The 22,125-nt window shown below is 40.6% G+C and overlaps 2 protein-coding genes across 3 annotated transcripts in view; one reads left to right on the plus strand and one right to left on the minus strand.

The window, feature by feature from the left end:
• Positions 1-22,125, minus strand: part of grip2b (glutamate receptor interacting protein 2b) — a 290,071-nt gene that overhangs the window by 158,699 nt on the left and 109,247 nt on the right. Inside the window, exon 1 of one of the 2 annotated variants that reach the window (XM_080890399.1) lies at positions 20,747-21,307. The exons of the other annotated variant lie outside the window; for it this stretch is intronic. Within the exon in view, the coding sequence (XP_080746525.1) occupies positions 20,747-20,903 (157 nt within the window). The 5' untranslated portion in view covers positions 20,904-21,307. Of the gene's footprint in view, positions 1-20,746; positions 21,308-22,125 lie in introns of those variants that run through there. 2 annotated transcript variants of the gene reach the window in all.
• LOC308401932 (uncharacterized protein) lies at positions 17,208-19,042 on the plus strand (the record flags this gene model as incomplete). Its single annotated transcript, XM_080890401.1, has 1 exon — positions 17,208-19,042. Exon 1 carries the CDS (start codon positions 17,414-17,416, stop codon positions 19,040-19,042), a length of 1,629 nt encoding a protein of 542 aa, XP_080746527.1. The 5' UTR covers positions 17,208-17,413.

A 22,125-nucleotide genomic window follows, 5' to 3' on the forward strand; every position in this document is an offset into this window, starting at 1 on the left:
TTTACACCATTAGCATTGGTAGTGTGTCATGTCACTCACATGACTGAAAGGAAATGTTTTCTGATGCTGTAGATTCAAACAACTAACAGGGCTATACTGAAATGTACAACTTTATAATCGAGCTGTCAGTAACTGTGCTTTTAAAAAAAGTAATGTTCACAAAGTGGCAGCACGGTGGTTAGCACTGTTGCCGCACAGCAAGAAGGTCCTGATTTCAATCCCACCATCAGGCCGGGGTCTTTCTGTGTGGAGTTTGCATGTTCTCTCCGTGTTTTCGTGGGTTCTCCCCAGGTACGCCGGCTTCCTACCACCGTCCAAAGACATGGAGCTTGTGGGGATAGGTTAATTGATTAATCCAAATTGCCCATAGGTGTGAATGTGAGTGCAAATGGTTGTCTGTCTCTGTGTGTTAGCCCTGCGACAGACTGGCTCCTGGCACTAGAAGAGAGGAGGGTCGATACAGAAGGGAAGAATGTGGTATAGAATGAAGCCTTTTCTTAAAATATCAACTGATCTCATCTAATGAAATGATAAATACAAAAAAATGTTTCTGCAACTGTTTCTGTGGCAGCAGGGTTGCTGTAAGCTTCGGAACATTGAAATGAAACCAAGTGAAATCAACAGCTGTCTGGAATCATCAAGTGGGAAATCAAACACAAATCGTTTTGTGTCATCACTTTAAGCTCTTGAGCTGTATAACATAGATTTCTGTATCTGTAAAATAGATGTGAGTTCATGTACAGTATGCGGTATTGTTATGAATATGGGAACTGAACTCCTTAGTAGATAAAAGAACACTTGTCATACAAAAAGTTGTATTTAATATGAGATAGACAGGAGTGTTTGATTTGTCATATTGCTGTACTGTGCTGTTTATTAAAGTGGCACAGTATTACACAGTTAAAGTTTGACCATTTTTTTATAGCTGAAAATTGAATGAAAATCAACCTTAACTCAACCTCTACACCCATGAACAACATTTACTGTAACAATGTGTCTTTTCTACTGAAAGGAATGAAATCAAATCAGATCAAGGATGTGAAAGAGAGACTCCCAGTGGACGCCCAGTCTGTAACAGCAGGCTTCCACATAAAAGGAACCGCCACAGGGTAATTCCCCTGTTTGATGGTACATTTGGTGAGCTAGCCAACCAACAGTGGGAAAATAAATACATGCGACAATCTGTGCTATTTCTACCACCTTCTTTGCATTCAGATCATTAGTAATTTTCTTTTTTGCATTTATGCCCCTTCAACTAATTTTCAAATGTAGAAATTATCCTTTATTGTTCTGACCACTTTCTTCTCATCTATTTCACACTTACTGCTATTTTTTCTTATATTTTTGTCATTTCTAAACGAAATATCTAGTTTGCATCTTGTGGACAAACAGTAGCAAAATTAATTCAATCTTACCTCACTGTTCTTTGATTTTCTCTTAGTATATTGCATGAGTTGGAAATTAATTCTGAAACATCCCAAAGAAGTAGTCCGTTGATGCTCAGAGATAAAACCCCAACCCTAACCCAAACGCCAGGTGGTAATTAAACTTCAATAATATTTTTAAATCATTTAAAATTAACAAACCAATAAGCCAGCATATGGTTCATCTAAAAAGAAGCAAATGTGATTGAGACACGTTAGAGCACATTTCTTGTTAACACCCCTTGTTATGGACATTAAACCCTCTTGTTAAGGTTTTTGTTCCTCGTCAGGTGACTATCGGTTTTCAAAGAACTGCTGACCATGAAAATTCCAACAGATATTTGCATTTTGGAGCACCTCTGGCCTATTCCTTTGATCACTTTACATTTTTTCATCATTCAGCGCACTGACTTGTGTGCTGTCACACATCGACTCTTTCCTTAGACTTATATTAATCATTGTTAGGGAATGATCAGCAGTATTCAAATAGTAAGTCTCTACTTATTTTACTACAAAGGAACAGTTAACTAGTGAAACCTAAATCCACTTATCCTATGAGGTTGTGCATGTTCTCCACATAGAAAGGCCCCAGCCTGATGGGGGAGCTTAACTCAGGACCTTCTTGCTGTGAGGCAACAGTGCTAAATGCCACTGTGCTGCCCCTTCATAGACATCCTTCTAAAATAAAAAAAAATGTTATTTCAAAAAAAGTCAGGACCTGTCTGATGATTTTATCAGTGAATATCAAATGCTCGCTGTTCAGATTTGATTGAGGGCTAATGTGGTTGAGGGCACTAATGGTGCATTTTATTTATGGAAATGATAAGAAATGAATGGAAACTGGGACCAAAAACAAATCAGATTCTATAATTACATGATGGGAAGAACCACCATAACCTCTTTAAACAGCTGGGGTTTATTTAAACAAGACTCACAGTGTCTAAAGAATGAGTTAAAACACTCTATGGTCTCTTTACCCAAATTTGTAGTGTAATGTTTAGTGCAGTTCTTGAAATGTCAAACATACGTTATAAATTCAGACTTCTCATTATAAATTCCTTGTGCAGTGTTCGCTCATATTCCTCACCTTGATCACTGAGCGTCAGTTAGAGTTTACTTGCATCTTCCAGTCACATAATATGCAGCACTCTTTAGAGCACTTTTCTCAATCCTTGCAAAAAATGTCACAACATAATATATTACTCATGAGCAGTGTCCCTAACTTTCAGCCCTATGTATGAGACATTAAACATTGATTACAATGCTGACAAAACAGATACTTATATTTAGTAGTTTACTGAGACATTACTAATATTAACGTTATTATTATTATTATTATTATTATTATTATTATTATTATTATTATTGTTGTTGTTGTTGTTGTTTTTGTTGGTGGGTTTTTTTTAGCATTACCATATATAAATGGATATCAAGACTACCCACCTATACTACCTCATAAACAAGATTATGAATTAGAATAAAAGAGATGACATATTAAAAGAATTTTTTTTTCTTTTTTCAATAAAAGGTAAGACTTTTCTAAACTGTATGGTTTCAGTTTTTTTTTTATCATTCCACTACTTTTTAGGGATTCCTGCATTGATTTTTAGCTCATAAAAAATCAAAATGTTCCAGCCTGACACTAAGCTTTAAAAATGATATACCCACTTGGAAAAGCACCTTGTGCATTCTCTTCTTTCAGTTCTTATATAGGTTGCATGTAAAGATCATGAATTTGTGAATGTAACAGGCAATGATAAGTTTGCTAACTTATTTATGAAGACTGACACTGAGAGCAAGGGTTAACTTTCACAAAAGCTGCAAAAAAAACTCAAAATGTTGCAACTTTTACAACAAAAAAATAAATAGATGCTAAAAAACAAAAAACAAAAAATAAAATAATAAATTATGGATTCCAATCCATTCGAGGAAGTTAAAAGTAAATCAGACAGCACAAGTGTCTTGTCAATGACAGTATGTGCAGATGTGAAAGCTCTAACAGAACACATGATGTTCCTCATGCTCCAAATAGCATCAAGCAGAAAGACAGTTAGAAGGAGAGGGGGATTTTTTTTTCTCCTCGCAGCAATGGCAGACAACTCTTGAATGCTGTTCTTCCCCCGCGGTAGATCAAAGTTGGAACAGAAAAGAGACAGTTCCCTTTTCTTCTGCTATGCTGCTGATCTCTCTCTGACTCTGTACATTTGGATGGCTTCCTGTGCTTGTGTTGTGTGTTGTGCATTAAAACTATGCAAGTCAATGTCAGTTGTAAGTGAATCTAGCTGTCATGTTTTTAATAGTCAGCTAAATTTAAAGGTGGACGGGGTGGCATGTGCTGTAGGCCTTGGCTTTAAAAACTTGTGGGCATGTGTGTGTAACTGTAGCTTATATGTACTTCTGGAAGAGGAAGATAGAGATTGAACTGGAGGGTTTAGGAGGATATAATAAGATACTGCTGATGCAGAATTTCATTCTACCTTGCCCCTTTGTCCTCTAAACAACTTGCTCTCCTTCAGGTTTAAAGTGAAATATTTATACTTCTGTAGTGCACATTCCATAGCAGCACTGTGTCTAAATGCTGTCTGTGCACTGCTTGGCATATCAAGAACCTTAATCTAATGACAACCTAAAACGTCATTTTGAAATAGCATTACAACCTTATTTTTTACATGTAAGCAAATACATAAATAGATATTTAGAATGGTATTTATGCTTTATGTTCATGTCAAAATCCTCCAGTTCCTTAAATGATTTGTCTTGTCCAATCTTTTCAGTTGTCATGAAGCTCAAACCTAGGATGGAGAATTCACGACTAACAGGTTGTGAACAAGCCCAGATACATTGAGGATAGGAATTTAACATGAAAAGATCTACAAAAAGTTTAAGATCACTTACTGAAAGGATGCTATAGAAATACACTAGAAGTAGCTAAACAGCACCAGGATGACTGACAAACAGGCAAGGTACTAATTCCAACATCAAATAGCACTTTAAACTAATAGCAGAGGAACTGTGTTAAATGCTGGTTTCATTTCAGGGTTTGTTTGTTTTTTCATGTACAATGTTGTTCCTTTCACATTTTAAATCATCCAACATTTTTCCTGTAAATGACCTTTTACACAGATTGTCATTACCAGAGGGTGCAGGTCCTCTTGTGGTCTTGCTAGAAATAATGTACATTCTGAAATTATAAAATAATGAAATATAGGATTTTAGTGTTTAATTTTATGATATTTTCAGTGGATAACTGGTCTACATGGGAATCAGGCCACTTTAGCCCCAAGGTCTGTTTCTTTAGTACCCTACAATGGAAATTAATACAGACTGTATCTTTGGTTGAAATCTTCCTTTATTTAATAATATTATTCTTAATTCCTGCACAGAGATTACATTAAACTGGCCTCTCCAGTCTGACGCACAGGTCATTGGTTAATGATGCTTGGAATGTTTTTCCCAATTCTGTCATGGGTGTCTACCAGCCAATCAACCTCCCGACCCAGAGAATTCTGTGTGGAAGCAAATTACCAATTTTGTTTTCAGAGTGTGCTGAGTCAACTGGTTGCGTTATATATATGTATAAAAAAAGCACCTCTTTTGTTCCCTATTTCTCTTTTCTTGTGAGCTGCCCTGTTCGGATCAGCCTTCTCAAGTAACTATCCTGGCAAGTGGCCTTTTCTGTAGTCAGCTAGAAGTTATGGAGAGGGTTTAAAAGAAGCAGAAACAACATTCACTGGTATTATATAGAGTCATTTTGGAATTCCAATGCTACTTTAATTTCTTGAAGATGAGAATTATATGCATTACTAGGTAATAGTAGGTAATGCAGTAACACTGAATATTGGGATTTTTGGCAAACCTAAATAACTATAGGTCTACTCCCAGAACGTCCACAAAAACTGGGCCAACATATTTCATTCATTTGGAATATAGTAGACACGAATCAGACTTTAAATAGGAAAAATACTTAAACTGTGACTAGTTAACTCTAACAAATCAAAAAGAAAAAGAACCAATTTCAGGCCATTTCCTATGTTAATTTTCCAGAAAGGGATGCTTTTAGGAACACCACATATAACTGAAGCTAACTGATAGTGGCCTAATTACATTATTTTAATCTATGTATTCATACACAAACATAGATTAAAAATAGTACATTAATTATGTTATCATTATTACATTATCACATAATGTTCACTTTTTCTTTTGCTTGCTCCATTTAGAGGTCAGCACACTGAATCACCTGCATCCATCTTGCCCCACCATAGTCACACCGCTCCTCGGTATAACCTTCTTCACTACACCCACTCAAAACATCTTTAACTTTGTCTCTAAACCATGCAAACTATACTAATTTCTAATCTTGTCCTTCCAGTCACTCCCAGTGAAAAACTCAGCATCTTCCACCATGCCACTTCCAGTTCTGCCTCCTTTTTTAACCAGCACCACTATTTCCAAGCCATACATAAACAGGTCTTACTTTTATCTTGAAATCGCAATGTTCATACTTTTCATAAAACACATGGTTTCATGATCAGTTTTAAAATTAAAGCAAAACAAAGCAGCAGAAAGAAGCAGAAAACATTACACATGGATATCCAGTCAGTGATATAAGGTTAGAAAGATCTGGGGGAAGAGAGAGGAAGGAATTAAATATCCACCCACACACGGCTGTAGTACCAGTGACTGAAACAGAAAGAGAGATTGAGGGAAAAGTATATGAAACAGGAAACAAGTGATGAAAGAAAACCAAAGGAATGAGAAAAAGGAGTGCTGAGGGTAGAGAGATGGGAGAGAAAAAAGAAAATAGAGATTTAACACCTAAGTTTAGCTACTAAATGTATCTTGTGAGTTCAGCCAAAGACATGGCAGTCACAATATCTGATATCATGGATGGAATAACGCAGGGATTCTTTTATTTAAAATATTGCTTCCAGTAGTATATATTTATGGCTGGCAGTGAATAAATAAAAGAAAAAGGGAAAGAAAAAAGAAAGAAACTAAGAAAGAGATGACACACACACATTATCAAAATAAACTCACCAAAAAAACAACAACTTAAAAACAGATTCTAAGACCATCTGCAATTATAGTATAAATTGCTCCAAAGTACACGTCCAATAGGCCGCCACATTATTCCTAAACTCACACATTCCTAAACTGTGCAAACTCCACCTTCAGATGGGCAGGACACCCAAATCTCAGCTTATTCTTCCTGGTTAGCCAGCTGGGCAACTTAGATTGAGCAAAAAGAAAACTAACCAAGACTGCAAATGTCTTCCTTCTATAAACTGGTCCAAAAACAAAGATATCAAAATAAAAAAACCTCTCCAAACTTACCACACAGAAACTGAAGTTCTAAAACAGTCTTCTGTCTGGAACATTACAACCTGAATCTGGATAAGTTCTAGAAAACAGAAAATGGACCAAAAAGCCAACCAAACAGTGCTTGCTCATAGGGACTCGTTTAATTGATGGGCTTTTCTCTGTATTCCTTACAATATAAAATGTATTTAGGTGACTGCTGTTGTGATTTGGTGCTATATAAATAAAACTGAATTGAATTATTATTCATTCCTCTGTTTCTAGTGCTCAGTGTTTTCATGTTTGCATCGCTCAGTCTTGTCTTTTTGTTAGTGCCTTTGTTCGTCTTTGTTCCCCTGTCTCTGTCAACTTGTTAACTGCTCTTTGGTGATTGTCTGTTATTTCTTATTTTACCTTTGCTAGTCTACTCATCTGTATTGCTCTGGTTCCTTCACGTGATTTGTGATTCTGTGCACTGCCCTCATTATTGTCTTGTCTTTTCCTTTGTCTAAGTGTCTGTTTTGCTTGTTATTGCTACCATGTGTTCCATTTTTTTGTGATAATTTTGGATTCTTTTGTTTGTTTGATTGTTTGTTTTCAGGCAATAAAAACTCTTTTTTTTCCAATTCAATTTGGGTAGAGTATTTAATAGAATTGTATTAACATGTTTTAAAATACTAGAAACCAACATTTGCACATAAGAAAATTTAAATCATTTAGTATATCACATAAAAAATGACAGCATTATGTCTATAATTTTAAAGTTTAAAGTTTAAATAAGATGACATGTCCCAATCAGTCCAGCAGCTATTAGTCACATCAGATAACAGGTTGATGTTAAATTATTTATTTTTCAGGGATAACCATTTTGGATGCACCTTTATCATCACTGTCACATCACTTGGTAAGCACTCTCACGTTAAACTGTGCTGTTTTCTCTCTGGTGAGATGATATGATAACACTGCTATCAGTCTTGCTGTAGCCAAAGAGATAAGTAAGATGGTATGATGAGCCTTGTTGATCCCTTAGGCAAAAGTGGGTCACTTCAGCTGCAAATATAGCCCCTCAAAATAAATGCAATGACATGTTTAAGAATGCTGCACCCTGGATTCTTTTTAATGATAATTTGCATTGATTTTTAGAGATTTTTTTTCCACTTCTACACTGTAAATCCAACTTAAAAAACTTACTGATTATAGCACTAACAATGTAGACAAGCCATTTTAGGTCTCTGGTGGCGAGTGCCAATTCTTGCTGAGTCTTCTGATGTAGACAGCAATATCAGAATAGCAGAAAATCGATATCCAGTTGAAGACTTATTGTTCTGGCTGTTAGGATGTCTATAAATGAAGGTAACAGTAAAAAAGTTAACAAAAACCGTGACTGATGTCAGACAATAAGTGGCTGAATTTGTCAATAATGAATTAAATAGTGAAATAGGGGGAAAAAAGTAACTTTCTGGCACAACTTCACCTACTTGCACGGTGCATGGAGAAGAGCATTGGTCTGAAAAAAAAAAAACCCACATTTTCCCAGGGCTATATGGAGTCCTGTGAGAGCGGGAGAGGGTGTAGGATCACCTTTAGCAACAATAACCTGAAGCAATAAGTTGCTGTACAACTTTATTAGTCTCTGTTGTGGAGAAATCTTACCTCAGTTTACTGAGGATTGAGGACATACATTTATGTAGCTCTTAAGGTCTGCTACAGCCTTTCAATTGGGTTGAGATCTGGTCCAGATCTTGGACTGATTTGCTTTTTAGCCAATCAGTTGTAGATTTGCTGTGTACTTTAGATCCTGTTGCCTTGCTGAACATGTTACCAGTTTCAGCCAAGCTTTAGATGCCAGACATATGGGCTCAGATTTGAGTCTTTGTTATACAGAGGAGTCCATGCTCAGGTCAATGACTCCAAAGTCTAAATGACTGTAAAACAAGTTCAATTCCTCACCCCCACACCACAGTGCTCGACAATTAGCATGAAATATTGATGGTGATGTGCTGTGATTGGTTTTTTTAAACGTGGCACTGTGCACTATTGCCAGAGATCTCCACATCTATCTAAAGAACATTGTTCTAGATGTCTTATGGTTTGTTCAGAAGCCACTTTACAAACATAAGCCATTATATGCTGTCTTTTTAGTGAGAGGAGACTTTCTCTTGGCAGCCCTTCCAAATAAGCCATGCATGTTTTAGTCCTATTAGTCTAATTTTATTGTCATGAACTCTTATCATGCTAACTGAAGCCTTTGGAGTCTGACTTTGGGTTTTTTGCAATTTCTCTGAGCATTGCATGGTCTGACCTAGTGGTAATTATGCCTCAACCTCCATTTCTTTGAAGTGTGTCATTGTTCACCTGCATTCTGAGGAAGCAATACAAAGAAGCAAACAGCGCAAACTTCTGCTTTTATAGACATTGTTGAATTGGCTAATGATCAGTTAATCCAGTGTATTTGACTAGCAGCACTTTTCTGCTACTTACCCTCAGTAAGGGTAAGGGAAAAAGTAAGAGTGCAGTTAATTTTTACAGGACTACATAGAGTCCTGTGAAAACTTTCTTTTCCCATGTCTGTTATTTCATTAACAAATACCAAAGCTAGCATAATAATTACAACAGAAATTACAATAGTAGCACCATAGAAAAATCAATACATTTCAAAAATATATTTTAGTCCAGCTATTTAAGTTTGCTTATATCAAACAGGTCCTTAAACTGACTGTGAAAGAAATGAGTTCTAAAAGAAATAAAATATGAACAAAGTCATATCAGTCATTTATTTTTAACACCAAAAATACCCCATGTAAGCACTGATAAAACAACATAGAAACATTATAATTCCTTACTGTTGGTTTAAAAAGAGATTTCTGTACTATGTAAAAAATAATTAGGATGTTTAAATATAGACTCCTACAAAAGCCAAATCACATTTTACACATACTTAAAACAGCTCTAGCTTCTTTTTTTTTAAAGTTCTACTTTATAATAAAATGTCATTAGCTGTTGACACCATGTCCTGACGGAGGCATTTCTGAAAAATACAAAATAAAGATACAGCTCTGCTATCACTTCAGACATAAATGAAGACAGAAAACTAAAATGCAGCGATGTTTGTAAGATTACTAAAGTTGGTCTAGCTGGCATATAATGGTGTGCTACGTGGTGGCTAGCTACAGAGCTATGGTTAGGATAATATAAAAACTTGAGCACAGTGAAGCTGGAGGATGAACGCTAACGTTTTTCCCGTCGATAAAAGTTAACATGAGGGTTCCTGATAATTAGAGACAAATGCAATCGCATGACAAAGATGCTGTAAATGGACCAAACTTTAATCAGCAGAACAACTGAGATTATCTATCCACAGCCACGATCATTCATATACTGCTGCATGTTATGCATTGCAATCTCTGATTTTTAGCTTCATGTAGCCATTCCAAATGTTTGTTAGCCTCAGAGTGATTCTTTTCTGACCCAATCAAATATCACAAGACAGTAATCACTGACTGTTTTTAGGGGCTTGTTCAGATTAAACAGAGCAAGATACAAAGCATTAAAACACGTTAAAAAGACAACAGCCTTATTAAACGCAGAGTAGTTTGGACCCAGAAGCAGGGTTCATATGTCATCATTGAAAGTAGATTGGAAATGTATTTCTGTTTGACTAAGGTGGTGCAATGTTATCAGTATGATTTTATATAGGAGAAGATTTTTATGTCAAGTATCATCAACTGCACTATTACATAAATCCTGTGTTTGCTGTGATCTGTTATTTCTGTACAGGGACATTAGATTATAATCCTTCTCTTTAAAGGCTAACGTAGCCCATTCTTCATGCTATTTAACCTGTTCTTCTTTTGAGATCAGCTTTAACCTCCTAGGACCTGGCGTCCACATAAATGGACATCACATTTTGGGTTATTTAGACCAAAATACTAAATTTTGCTCTACAAGGGCCTGATATCCACTTATGAGGACATTATACTGCTACTGATATATCAAAATTTTAAACAAATATCCTCATATGTGGCTCTCATTTTTCTTAGAAACAAAAATCAGGTAAAAGAAAAATCTGGTAATTCTTTGTTTTTACATTCATCGGGTTCCAATATGCCCAAATATCAAAGAGAAATTAAAAATGCATGCCATGGAAGAGTTCGGGTCTTAGGAGGTCAAACAGACTGATTTCCCTCTCGATCTGCATTCCTTTTGATATGCATTCAGTCTTATTTTTTCCCTAGTTAAAAGGCCTTTCAGTCACATGAGTAATTGTAAATGACCTAGGAATCCAATATCTGTTCACAACTTTATCCCCACATTCACCTGCCAGATTCATTATTTTGTAACAGAAATATGATGGTCAGAATGAAAAGGGGCCTTCTAAAGTGACAGTTGTTTGCTGCCAACTTGACTCTTAATGCAGGACAGCATTAATTTATCTAGTAAAATAGCCTAAAAGTGACTTTTTTTTTCTTTGTCAAAAACCTTCACAGTCTAAGTTAAACTGGAATGGATAAAATGCTTTTGTAGTATATATTTTACATTACAAATCCAGCACGTCACAATATAATTAAAATTCACACAGTCACACAAAATTATAGAGAGATTTATTCTACGCACTTAAAGCTTCCCAGTGATGGATGCCTTGAAGGCAATTTCGGCTTCAGAAATCCCAAGGACACTTTGACATGTAACAGCTCTACCTTCTACACATACAAAAAAGTACACCCCACGCTAGAAATCAGCAACAGCTTTCTTTTTTTTTTTTTTTTTTTTTTCTAAATGACATCAGAAACAGCAGTATGCGACATTACGTGATGGCAGAGCTTCAGTTCATCCTTTGTCATTTTTTTTTTTTTTTTTAATAAATAGGACAGGGGGAATGAATGAGAGAAAGAGGGGGAGAGAAAGAAAGAAAACCAAAGGGGAGAAGAGACGGTGAGAAGGGGGGGGAAGAGAGAGAAAAAAAAAAAAGAACTCCTGGGTCACCTGTATGGAGAAAAAAAAACAAACAAAAAAAAACAAACAAACAGAGGAGACAGCAAACAACAAAGAGCAACATAATAATAGAGAAAACAAAGCACCATCACAATAAACTAGCTAGTCATAGATATCAATATTTACTAAATAATAAACGATATTGTGCAGCACGCAAGATAGACAGCGCACAGTGTGCTTTGAGGCAGCAGCCAAGAAAGCTTTAGTCCGCGTCTGTGAATACCCATGTGTGCATACCTGTGTGGATCAGCATGCTTGCATTCCAAAGGTTTCTCCATGTAATGATCTGCTAGGGAGTGTGGGGGGGCCACAGCCCCGTCCTCCAGGGTGTGAAGCGGGTATGGAGGAGATCAAAACTCCAGACATCCAGAGGCCCCCAGAACACAAGAGACCATGGAAGACCAACAGAGGGGCAGCCGCGCCACTGTTCCAGTAAGAGCTGAGGAGAGTCCCAGATGAGGGCTCGCCCAGCAGCCGCGGAGCAGAAGTTAGGGGGAGTTGCAGTGACGCGCCCGTGAGCTCCGCCGGCCCCCAGCTGTGCCTGAGTGACCGAGCCCCAGGCCGAGAGGCCGGGGGCACCCCACCTCCAAAGGGGCCCGAGCGAGCCCCAGGCCTCAGGCCCCGACAAGCGGCCGCCAAGGAGTGAGCCGGTGTGTACCCGGACGCCCACCCCCAGACACAAAGAACCACCAACACACCGACACCTGAGGGAGTCCGCCACCGGCAGGGGAAGTGGTGGTGGGTGGAGATAGGCCTCCAAACCTTGGAGGGCCTGAGGTGTCCCCAGAGAGGTGGCGTCTGATACCCAACCTGACATATAGACACAGACATACAGGCACACACAGACACAAACATCCATTCCCACCCTCATACTCTCATATGCACTCACTCCACACTCAACCAACGTGGAGACAGACATAAAGAGACGCTGTACACACAATCACACTCCCCAAGCGTACTCTACAAACCGGGTCTAGGTACCCTTGCCCCTGGAGGGGGGAATTGCACCCAGACCCAGGTGGTGTTACCCTTTTCCCTGCGGTGGGGAGAGGCAGACCACCCCGACTCCGCAGCAGCAGGGAGGCCCCACACTCCAGACCGCAGTCGGACGGCCAACTCCTCCTACTAGCCCTCCCGCTCCAGCAGGCCGCAGCTTTCTTAACACTGGTTACACTGATGTGCACTTCCAAACTGTTTTCAAATCCTAATGTACAGTATAAATATAATGAGTTGATTTATTCATGTATTGGACTGAATTCAGTTGATTTCACAATTTTCTGGCCATTGTAAAAGTATTGTGTTTTCACCAAGCCTAACAAATTTTACCAAAGTACTTTGCTTTCTTTTTTATCCCCAAACAACTTGATCACAGTAGTACTCTAGAGGTAATACCATGCTTTACAAAGAAAGAATAAAGCAAGATATGGTTTGTATACTACTTAGTCCAACCAGCTCTGAGATGGCTTTTTGAAAAAAAGAAAAGTATTTGTTGTGTAGAGGGATATAATACTCCACTGTAGTCTGACTTTGGGATTTTGTTAATGCAGGGACATTTTATGCTCCTTCAGTCTCTTTTTAGCAAATTGAAATGGTCACAGAGTCACGCTAAAATGTGTTCTTGTAGTGTGTGAACATGCCTGCGCTCCGAAATGTGCAGGAGGATTATTTTATCTATATATCCAGCAAACCTGATGGTTTGATAGATGATTGGTTTGAGTCGAGTGGGATATGTCTGCAAGCTAATGGCAATTTCCCACCGCAGTAACACATCTAGTTTGCAGTATATATGTCCACAGCTGCAGGAGTTCGGCGAGAGTTTCACTGTGGAACTGATAATTTCACTGCATCAGGCACAATTATAATATGCAGATTAGAGATGAAAATGTCCTCGCATGAAAATAATACAGAGGCTCAGCAGCTCGGGAGTATATTTAGGTTCCAGAACACACACATGCACGAACCAATTCTGAAAGAGTTTTAGAATAAAAGTAGGTGGGAGGATGGATTACAGTTTCACACTATCTCAATTTAACACATCTGATTCTTTTAAATATCCCAGTAAGATCTAGTTTTAGCAAACTGTTCTGGTTCTGAAACAAAGACTTTGAATATGCTTTATTTACTTTTTTTAAAAGCAAAATCCCACAAAATACATACTAATAGTTGAAGATTCTTAAGGTTAATTTTCATGATCATATCTACAGTATCCAAACTCCCATGTTATGCCTAACTATATATTTATCAATGTGCTTAACCCTAACTAACATAAGTTGGAATATTTTTAATTAAAAACTCTTTCTAAATACTTGACTTCAAATGTATTTGAAAACTGTGTAACAACCTGCATTTTGTTAAAGATCCCTTTTAAATATCAACAACAGCAAGTTTACCTCAAATTTAAAAGGAACAGCTTTGTATCACATTTCTGTCTTTTGCTGCTTTACTCTATAAAGCTGTATAAATCAGTATAATAACTACTCGTTCTGTGACAGTTGATCACATGTCAGGCATATTTACACGTGTTTTTCGAATATACCTTCATGATGCTGTTTCTTCTTGGATTAATAGTGTATATATCATTTATTAATGCAATTTGCACTACTCTCTTATTTATCAGTCTTATTTTTGCTTAGTTTTTTTTTTCTTTTCTTTGTTGTTTTTGTATTACTGTTGTATACATACATTTTCTCCCAGTATAACTCCTGTGGCACTTTAACTTTGTTAAATGTTTGTTGTTTATTGTAGACTGTACTATTTTTATTTTGCATATATCCCAAGTATCTATCTATTTGTCTATCTATCTTTGAGTCACGATATAGACCAGCTTATTGAGCTTATTTGAACAGATTGTGTGTAAAGCTTTAATGGACCTTTTAACCAATCTTTTTGTTCACATTTTATCAGGGTATTTTTTAGTGGTTGGCAATCAGCCAGTGTGGTTTACAAGCAGTAATAAACAGCTGGACAATTTTTTGGTTTGCTGGCTGAGGACGGGTACAACAGGGATTGAAGAACACTCAGTGGGATTGAAAGCACACAAGGGAATTTAAATGCAAAAAAGGGCACATACCAATTACTCGTTGGAGGACGGAAATTTCTGTTATACATCATTATTATTGGTGAAGCAATCCCTTCATCAGACCCACTTGTTTGCAATTCATACTAGGCATACTAAACATTTCATTGTTCTCCTGTTGCTGTAAGATGTGATGAAAGTATTCAGCAAATGGAGTATGCTGTCTGAAAGAAGAAGAAAACATAATCTACTGCGCTAGAACAGAGGGGGATGTTTGCCTTGATATTCCCGAGTTCTCTCTTGTTTTGAAAGTGACCTTTCTCAGCCTGCAGTGTAATGTTTGGTTCTCTGATGGTCGTTTGATGGCGTTTGAAGTCAGGCTGCTGTAGTATCTGCTGAGTGATTAGACATATTGTTCTGAGAAGGGATATGTGAGGCTCAAGAAGAAAATATGCACACTCATATTTTCCCTCTCTGACACATCTTAAACCGCTTAGGCTTTTTCTCTATATTGACTTTTGCCTACTGTTATGACCCAGGGTCATTATTTGCGGTACGGTGTTGTTATTGTTTGTATTTGTATTCAGTGTTGCTTGTTTCCAGGTGGAGGCCACCCATTGGTGGAGGAAGGAAAGAGGCCAGCTACAAAAGGGGTTGGACTGGGTCGGCGAGCAGACTTCCTGGTTTCCCGTGAGCTGTGTGTCTGGGGACCGTCGTGGTGTGTGACTGCACGGGGCTGCAATCTTAATGCTGAAAAAGGGGTTGTACCTGGGCTTGGTAGCTGTAGGGGTGGGAAGCCGTTTTCTTTTATTCCCCCCTTTTCTCCTGTTTCGGGTAGGGAGACAGGTTAGAGAATTGTATTTTGTTTTGGGATCGTGGGAGGTAAGTTAGCTCTGTTTTTCTTTCTAGTGTGTTTTGTTTGTTGTTTTGGCATCGCCCACCCTGAAGCTCGCTACCTGTTCAGTAAATAAATTAACCAACTCTCGTCATTCTGCCGTGGTGTGATTTTTTTTGTCGTTATTATGTATCGGGTTTATCTTTTTGTTGTGTTGCACCCCGGCTTCGGGCCAGTGTGTAACATAAATGGGGGCTCGTCCGTTTGAGGGATTTCGGGGTCGTTTGTGTGTAGTGGGGTTCGTGTGGGTGTGTGGGGTTTTTTTGTGTTTTTGGGGGTTGTTTGTGTGGGTGGCCGCGGATGGAGTTTGATGTGGATAAATTTGCCGAGGCGCCTTCCTTGCAGCAGTTGAGTCGGTGTCGGAGGGAGGATTTGCTGCTTATTGCGGGCCGTTTTGATGTGCGAGCGCCGGCGGGGGTGAAAAAGGATGATTTGCGACAGCTTGTCACGGTGGCTTTGAGCGAGCGGGGTTTGCTGTCGAGCGTGCCGCTTGTTGGTGGGACGGGCGGGGCGGCTATGGAGCCATTGGCTCCGTTGTCTGTTCCTCCTGTGGCCGCCCCCTCTGTGGCTCCTCCTGCTCCGGTGGTGGGGTCGTCGGCGGAGGAGCTCCAGTTGTTGCTCCGCATTAAGGAGGTGGAGTTGAGTAGTCACCGGTTGGAGGTAGAAGCGATGCATTTGAGGGTGAGGGCGTTGGAGTTGGAGCGCGGACCTCCACCGCGTGCCCCTGACTCTACGCCGCCCACGCCTGCGCCCTCTGTGCTCCCTGCGCCGCCGGCGCCTGGTCCCGCCCCGGCTCTCCGTCAGGATTTTGATGTTGGGAGGCACATTAAATTGGTGCCGCCCTTTTGTGAATCAGAGGTGGAGTGGTTTTTCCCTGCTTTTGAGCGTGTGGCTGCCGCGTTAAAGTGGCCGGAGGAGGTCTGGGTTTTGCTGTTGCAGTGTCGGCTGGTGGGTAGGGCTCAGGAGGTGTGGGCTAGCCTGTCAGCATCTGAGAGCTTAGATTATGGTGTGGTTAAGGCTGCCGTATTGCGTGCTTTTGAGTTGGTGCCTGAAGCGTACCGTCAGAAGTTTCGGCAGTGTGTGAGGGGGGGGGATCAGACTTATGTGGAGTTTGCGCGCGAGAAGGGTTTGCTCTTTGATCGGTGGTGCCAGGCTAGTGAGGTTAAGGAGTTTGCACAGTTGAAGGAGTTGATGTTATTGGAGAATTTCAAGGGGTGTCTGCCGGAGCGGGTGGTTGTTTATTTGAACGAGCAGAAGGTCGTTTCCCTCGCGAAAGCGGCGGTTCTGGCAGATGAGTTTGCTTTGACGCACAAGAGGGGTTTTTCCCCTCCGTTACGTCGGGGTTCTAGAGTTTTGCCGGAGGTGGGGGGAGGGCGTTCTCCCCCGCTCTCGCGGCGTAGCCCTACGGTGGCCGCTGGGGACCGCCGATGTTTTTTTTGTCATGAGCTCGGTCATCTCGTTGCTTCTTGTCCCGTGCTGAGGGTGAGGGAGGGGGCGCGGGCCGACATTTCGGGGGGGGCCGTGCAGTGTTGCTCCGCGGTAACCCGCCCTAGCTTAATGCCGGTTGGCGTCGTTCCGCGGGGGATAGATGAGGTGTTTCGACCGTTTGTTTCGACGGGGTTTTTATCGTTGTCTGGTGATGCGGGGGACCGGGTTCCGATCACCATCTTGAGGGATACAGGGGCGAAGCATTCGGTGGCGCGGCATGGAGTCGTGCCTTTCTCTCAGCAGTCGTACTGTGGTTCTGATTTGCTGGTGTGGGGTATCAAGGTGAGTCTTTTACGCATGCCTCTCCATACGGTTACTTTGACCTCGTCCTTCGTATCGGGCGCTGTGCGGGTGGGGGTTCGAGATCGGCTGCCAATTGAAGGCATTGATCTTGTTTTGGGAAATGACTTGGCCGGGGGAAAAGTGTTTCCGGCTATGCCGGAAGTTATTGAGTGTCCTACTTCGGATCGGTTATGCCAATTCCCGTCGGAGCTGGGTGACCCCACAGTTTATCCGGCATGTGTGGTTACTCGTGCTCAAGCTTGTCGCTTGGGTGGTGAGGTGGACATATCCGAAATGTTTCCGGACGGCTCTGAGCCGCATGATAGTTCTGTTCCGGGGGTAGATGGTGGGACGGCGAAGGTTTTTAGTATGGTGTCGGAGAAGGAGGCAGCAGGTATCCGCAGGTTTGTGTGTGGTCAACTCCGTGACGAGGCAGACCTGAGCACGCTGACCTTGGGAATTTTAAAAAAGAGATATCAGACACACAACAAATGTGACTCATTAAGGCCAGAAGTAAAAACTTTCATGAAACAGGTGGTGCAAGAGGAACTGATGAAAATGCAGGATAATGATGAAAGTGAAAGTGACTCAGAGACTAAGAAGCTCCAGAACAAAAGGAAAAGAGAAAATGGAAATGACGAGGTCATGAGTGAGAGTGAAGATGAATCCTGGGCAAAGAAATCACAAAATAATCATTCAAGCTCATCATCAGAATCTGAGGTTCAAGAGGACAACAAAACAGAAAGTAAGGAAAGCAGCAATGATGAAGAAAATGCCAAATCTCAAGCTGATGGTGAAGAGCCAGAGGTGAAAAAATCACAACAAAAGAGAAATGAAAATCGTCAAATTGACAGTGACGAGTCTTCTGATGAGGAACTCAGTGAGGAAAGCAACTGCAGTGACAGTCCAAAGAAAATGGTGAGAAGGAACGTCGAGACAGTAACCAGCAGTAAAGATGAAGGAAGGAGAACACCACTGAGTGATGCAGGAAACGAATCAGATGGAGACTGCAAGTCAGAAACGAGTGACAAAATTAGGAGCGACGAGTCTTCTGACAGTGAAAAAGAAGATACAAAAGTGGAAGAGAAAACCAGTGACTCAGACTCAGTTTCATCACTACCTTCTTTGGAAGATGAAAAAGAAAATAAGACTGATAAAACAAATGATAAAAAGATGAAGAAGAGTGTGAAGAAAGATGAGAGCACCAGAAAACCAAAGTCTGATGACAAATCGGTGGCGAGGCTTGAACGTTATATTGCCCTCTGCGGCGTGAGGAGAAATTACAAGAAGCTGCTGGAGGACTGCCGCTCCCAGGTGGCTGTTCTGAAGAAGGAGCTTGAAGAGCTTGGTGTACATGGTCAGCCAACTATTCAGAAATGGAAAAAGGTCAGAATGAAGAGAGAGCAAGCTCAAGAACTGGCTGCTCTTGATGTCAACAACATCATTACCACACAAGGTCGACCTACACGCAGGGGTGCCTCAGCAAGTCAGAAACAACAGGACTGTCCGTCCTCTGAATATCAGCGTACTCTAAACTCGGAATCAGACAGTGATCAGGAAAACAATACCCACAGAGGTCGCAGGAAAATGTCCGAATGGGCCAACCTGCAGGGGATCATCAGTGATGACACAGACAGTGACTGATGAGTCTGGTTTCCCCCTAGGAAGTGTTCGATTTGTTTGTTTGTTTTAATGTTTTTGATACTAGGTCTAGCATCTCTCTAATGAGATGCTTGATTTTAGGTGGGGGGGTGTTATGACCCAGGGTCATTATTTGCGGTACGGTGTTGTTATTGTTTGTATTTGTATTCAGTGTTGCTTGTTTCCAGGTGGAGGCCACCCATTGGTGGAGGAAGGAAAGAGGCCAGCTACAAAAGGGGTTGGACTGGGTCGGCGAGCAGACTTCCTGGTTTCCCGTGAGCTGTGTGTCTGGGGACCGTCGTGGTGTGTGACTGCACGGGGCTGCAATATTAATGCTGAAAAAGGGGTTGTACCTGGGCTTGGTAGCTGTAGGGGTGGGAAGCCGTTTTCTTTTATTCCCCTCTTTTCTCCTGTTTCGGGTAGGGAGACAGGTTAGAGAATTGTATTTTGTTTTGGGATCGTGGGAGGTAAGTTAGCTCTGTTTTTCTTTCTAGTGTGTTTTGTTTGTTGTTTTGGCATCGCCCACCCTGAAGCTCGCTACCTGTTCAGTAAATACATTAACCAACTCTCGTCATTCTGCCGTGGTGTGATTTTTTTTGTCGTTATTATGTATCGGGTTTATCTTTTTGTTGTGTTGCACCCCGGCTTCGGGCCGGTGTGTAACACTACCGCACTCATTTTCCCTCTTGTTAATGTTTGTTTACAATCAAAGCAAGAAAAAAACATCCCAAAATTGCATTAAAAAGAGAACCCTCTGTGAAACTCTCTACAAAGTCTTTGAAGAACATGAGGTAGACAACAAGCTGTAGCATCACCACTAGCCAGCTCAGAGCTAATTAAACAGTAGCAGTAACTCATTAACTGAATGGAGTAGCAGACAACACTGGAAAACAGAGTCACAAAAACAAGACGAAGAGTCCAACATCTCTGGAGAAGAAAAATAACTCAAACATTTTGGCACTTCCTTTCAGTTATAGAGGAACTACTGATCCAACACTATATTAGAAGAAAGGGTTTCCAACCGCGGATACAGAAACAAGTTTACTGTTCAAATGCAATGCACAGGTCAAACTTGTGAAAGGGAAATTGTTTGCCTTTAAAACATATCCTTTTACTGCTGAAAGTCCAACAAAACAAGAAAACACAGTCAGAAAACGTTCTTTTCTTTTTTGTTAACATGTTGCTATCAGAGTTTTAACCTCTGCATCACTAAAATACACTGTTACAGTCATTATTCAGACGAGTGCAGAAACCAATTAAAGTAATCTGACCATTTTTTTCCTTCTAGTACAGATGCTGCTTTTCATTTTTTACTCAGAAATGAAAACATCTCTCCTTTACCAAACACTTCAGACCAACACACAGATACACACACTGGTGTCTGCAAATCACTATGTTTCACATCAGTGTTGCAATCTGCCAGCCACAGCAGCTGCATCGAGGAAACACTTGATATTATATATATTCTGACATGCCAGCCAGAGAGCTCACAAATATGCTCTGCTGTTATCTAATAAGAAAGGCAGCCAACCCATACGTTGTAAACAAAGCCACTAGTACAGAGAGAAACAATGCAGACATTTCTGTGAAACACACTAGCACTATATCACTCACATCACTCTTCAACAACATCAAACTTTGCGCGTATGCGCACACACACACACACAAACACATATACACACACAACTTTGAGATGCAGCTTCTCACCGCTAATGCAGAGGCTGAAACGACAGAGTTCATCACACAGGGTATCTGGGCTCTCCAGCTCTCCTGGTCCTCCTGCCCTTCCTCCCCCTCCTTCCCTCCTCTTCTTCCTTGGTGACATCCTCTTCACCATCTTCATCACTCGCTCTACTTTGTCCATCCTGGATAGCCGAGTTTCACCTGTCAGCTCCGGATGCAATCTTCCCTCGTCTCTGTTTTTGCTTCTTTTTTCTTTTAACTTCTTTGTAACTGTTTATCCGGAATGCTTATAAGTTTCAGCACTCTATGTACTAGTTTCTTCTTTCTCCCCTCCCTTGCCTCTCTACAACACTGTTACTCCTTTGCTTTTCGGAAATAACCTCCTCTTCTTCCGCCCTCTTCTACCAACCTCAATTTTTTTTCTCCCTTTCCAGCGTAGCACCTAATTACCCAGGTTTAGTTTCAGAAACACCTCAGCCATCCTGTTTTCCTTGTCTTTCTTGCCCTTCTCTTCCTTTTTCCTGCTCTTTCTTCCCCCTTGTTCAGCTCACGGAAAATCTGCACGAAACGGCGAGAGAAGTGAGACACTGAGGGAAAAGAGAGTAGAGGGAGAAAGGGAGAGGCTGCACCCCCACCCTGCTTTCTTATACACTCACTCTCCATCTATCTCCACCCCAGCCCACCTCCCTACCGCACCACCCCCACATCCAACCTCCAAAACTCTCAGCTGGTGCTTTGCTTTGCCTATCTTTTCCCAAAAGGGGGGAAAAAGCAACATGAAAAAGACCCAGCATGGTGCTAGTTTTTTGTCTTTCTGCAGTTTTATGCTTTGTTATGTCTCTCTCTCTCTCTCACTCTCTTGCTTGCTCTCGCACCCAGTTTTTCATTCTGTCAGTAAGCACGTACACAATCACACACACAATCACAGGAATTATTGGTAACTTCTTCAATCAAACGATGTCTCTGCCGCATGATTTCCTTCCTTCTCCTCTCTTATACATTTACCCCATCCTTCCTTTTTTGGTTTATCCCTGTATGGCGTTATCTGTACCTCCATCTTTGATTCTGTCTTTCATATCCTCCTATCCATCCATACCTCCCACTCCACCAGCCTCCTTGACAACACTTTTTCCTCTCATTTCCCTCTCTAAACACCTACATCTAATCTGACCCTCTTAGTGTCTCTTACTATTCTTGTCTTTCTCTCTGTCATCACCCAGCCACTTCTTTTTTCCCCCTTCTGTCCCTCCGTCCCTCTGCTTCTTCTCATCTACTCTTTAATCTCTGTTTCGTGTCCTTCCATAATAAGCTCATTATCTCCTCTGGAGAAGAGGTCAAACGCACATACAGTATGCACACTCTGGTACAATTGTTTTATTAGGCAGGAAAACATTGTGGACGCT

Source organism: Rhamphochromis sp. 'chilingali' (assembly GCF_963969265.1).
Source record: "Rhamphochromis sp. 'chilingali' genome assembly, chromosome: 9".
Lineage (NCBI taxonomy): Eukaryota > Metazoa > Chordata > Actinopteri > Cichliformes > Cichlidae > Rhamphochromis > Rhamphochromis sp. 'chilingali'.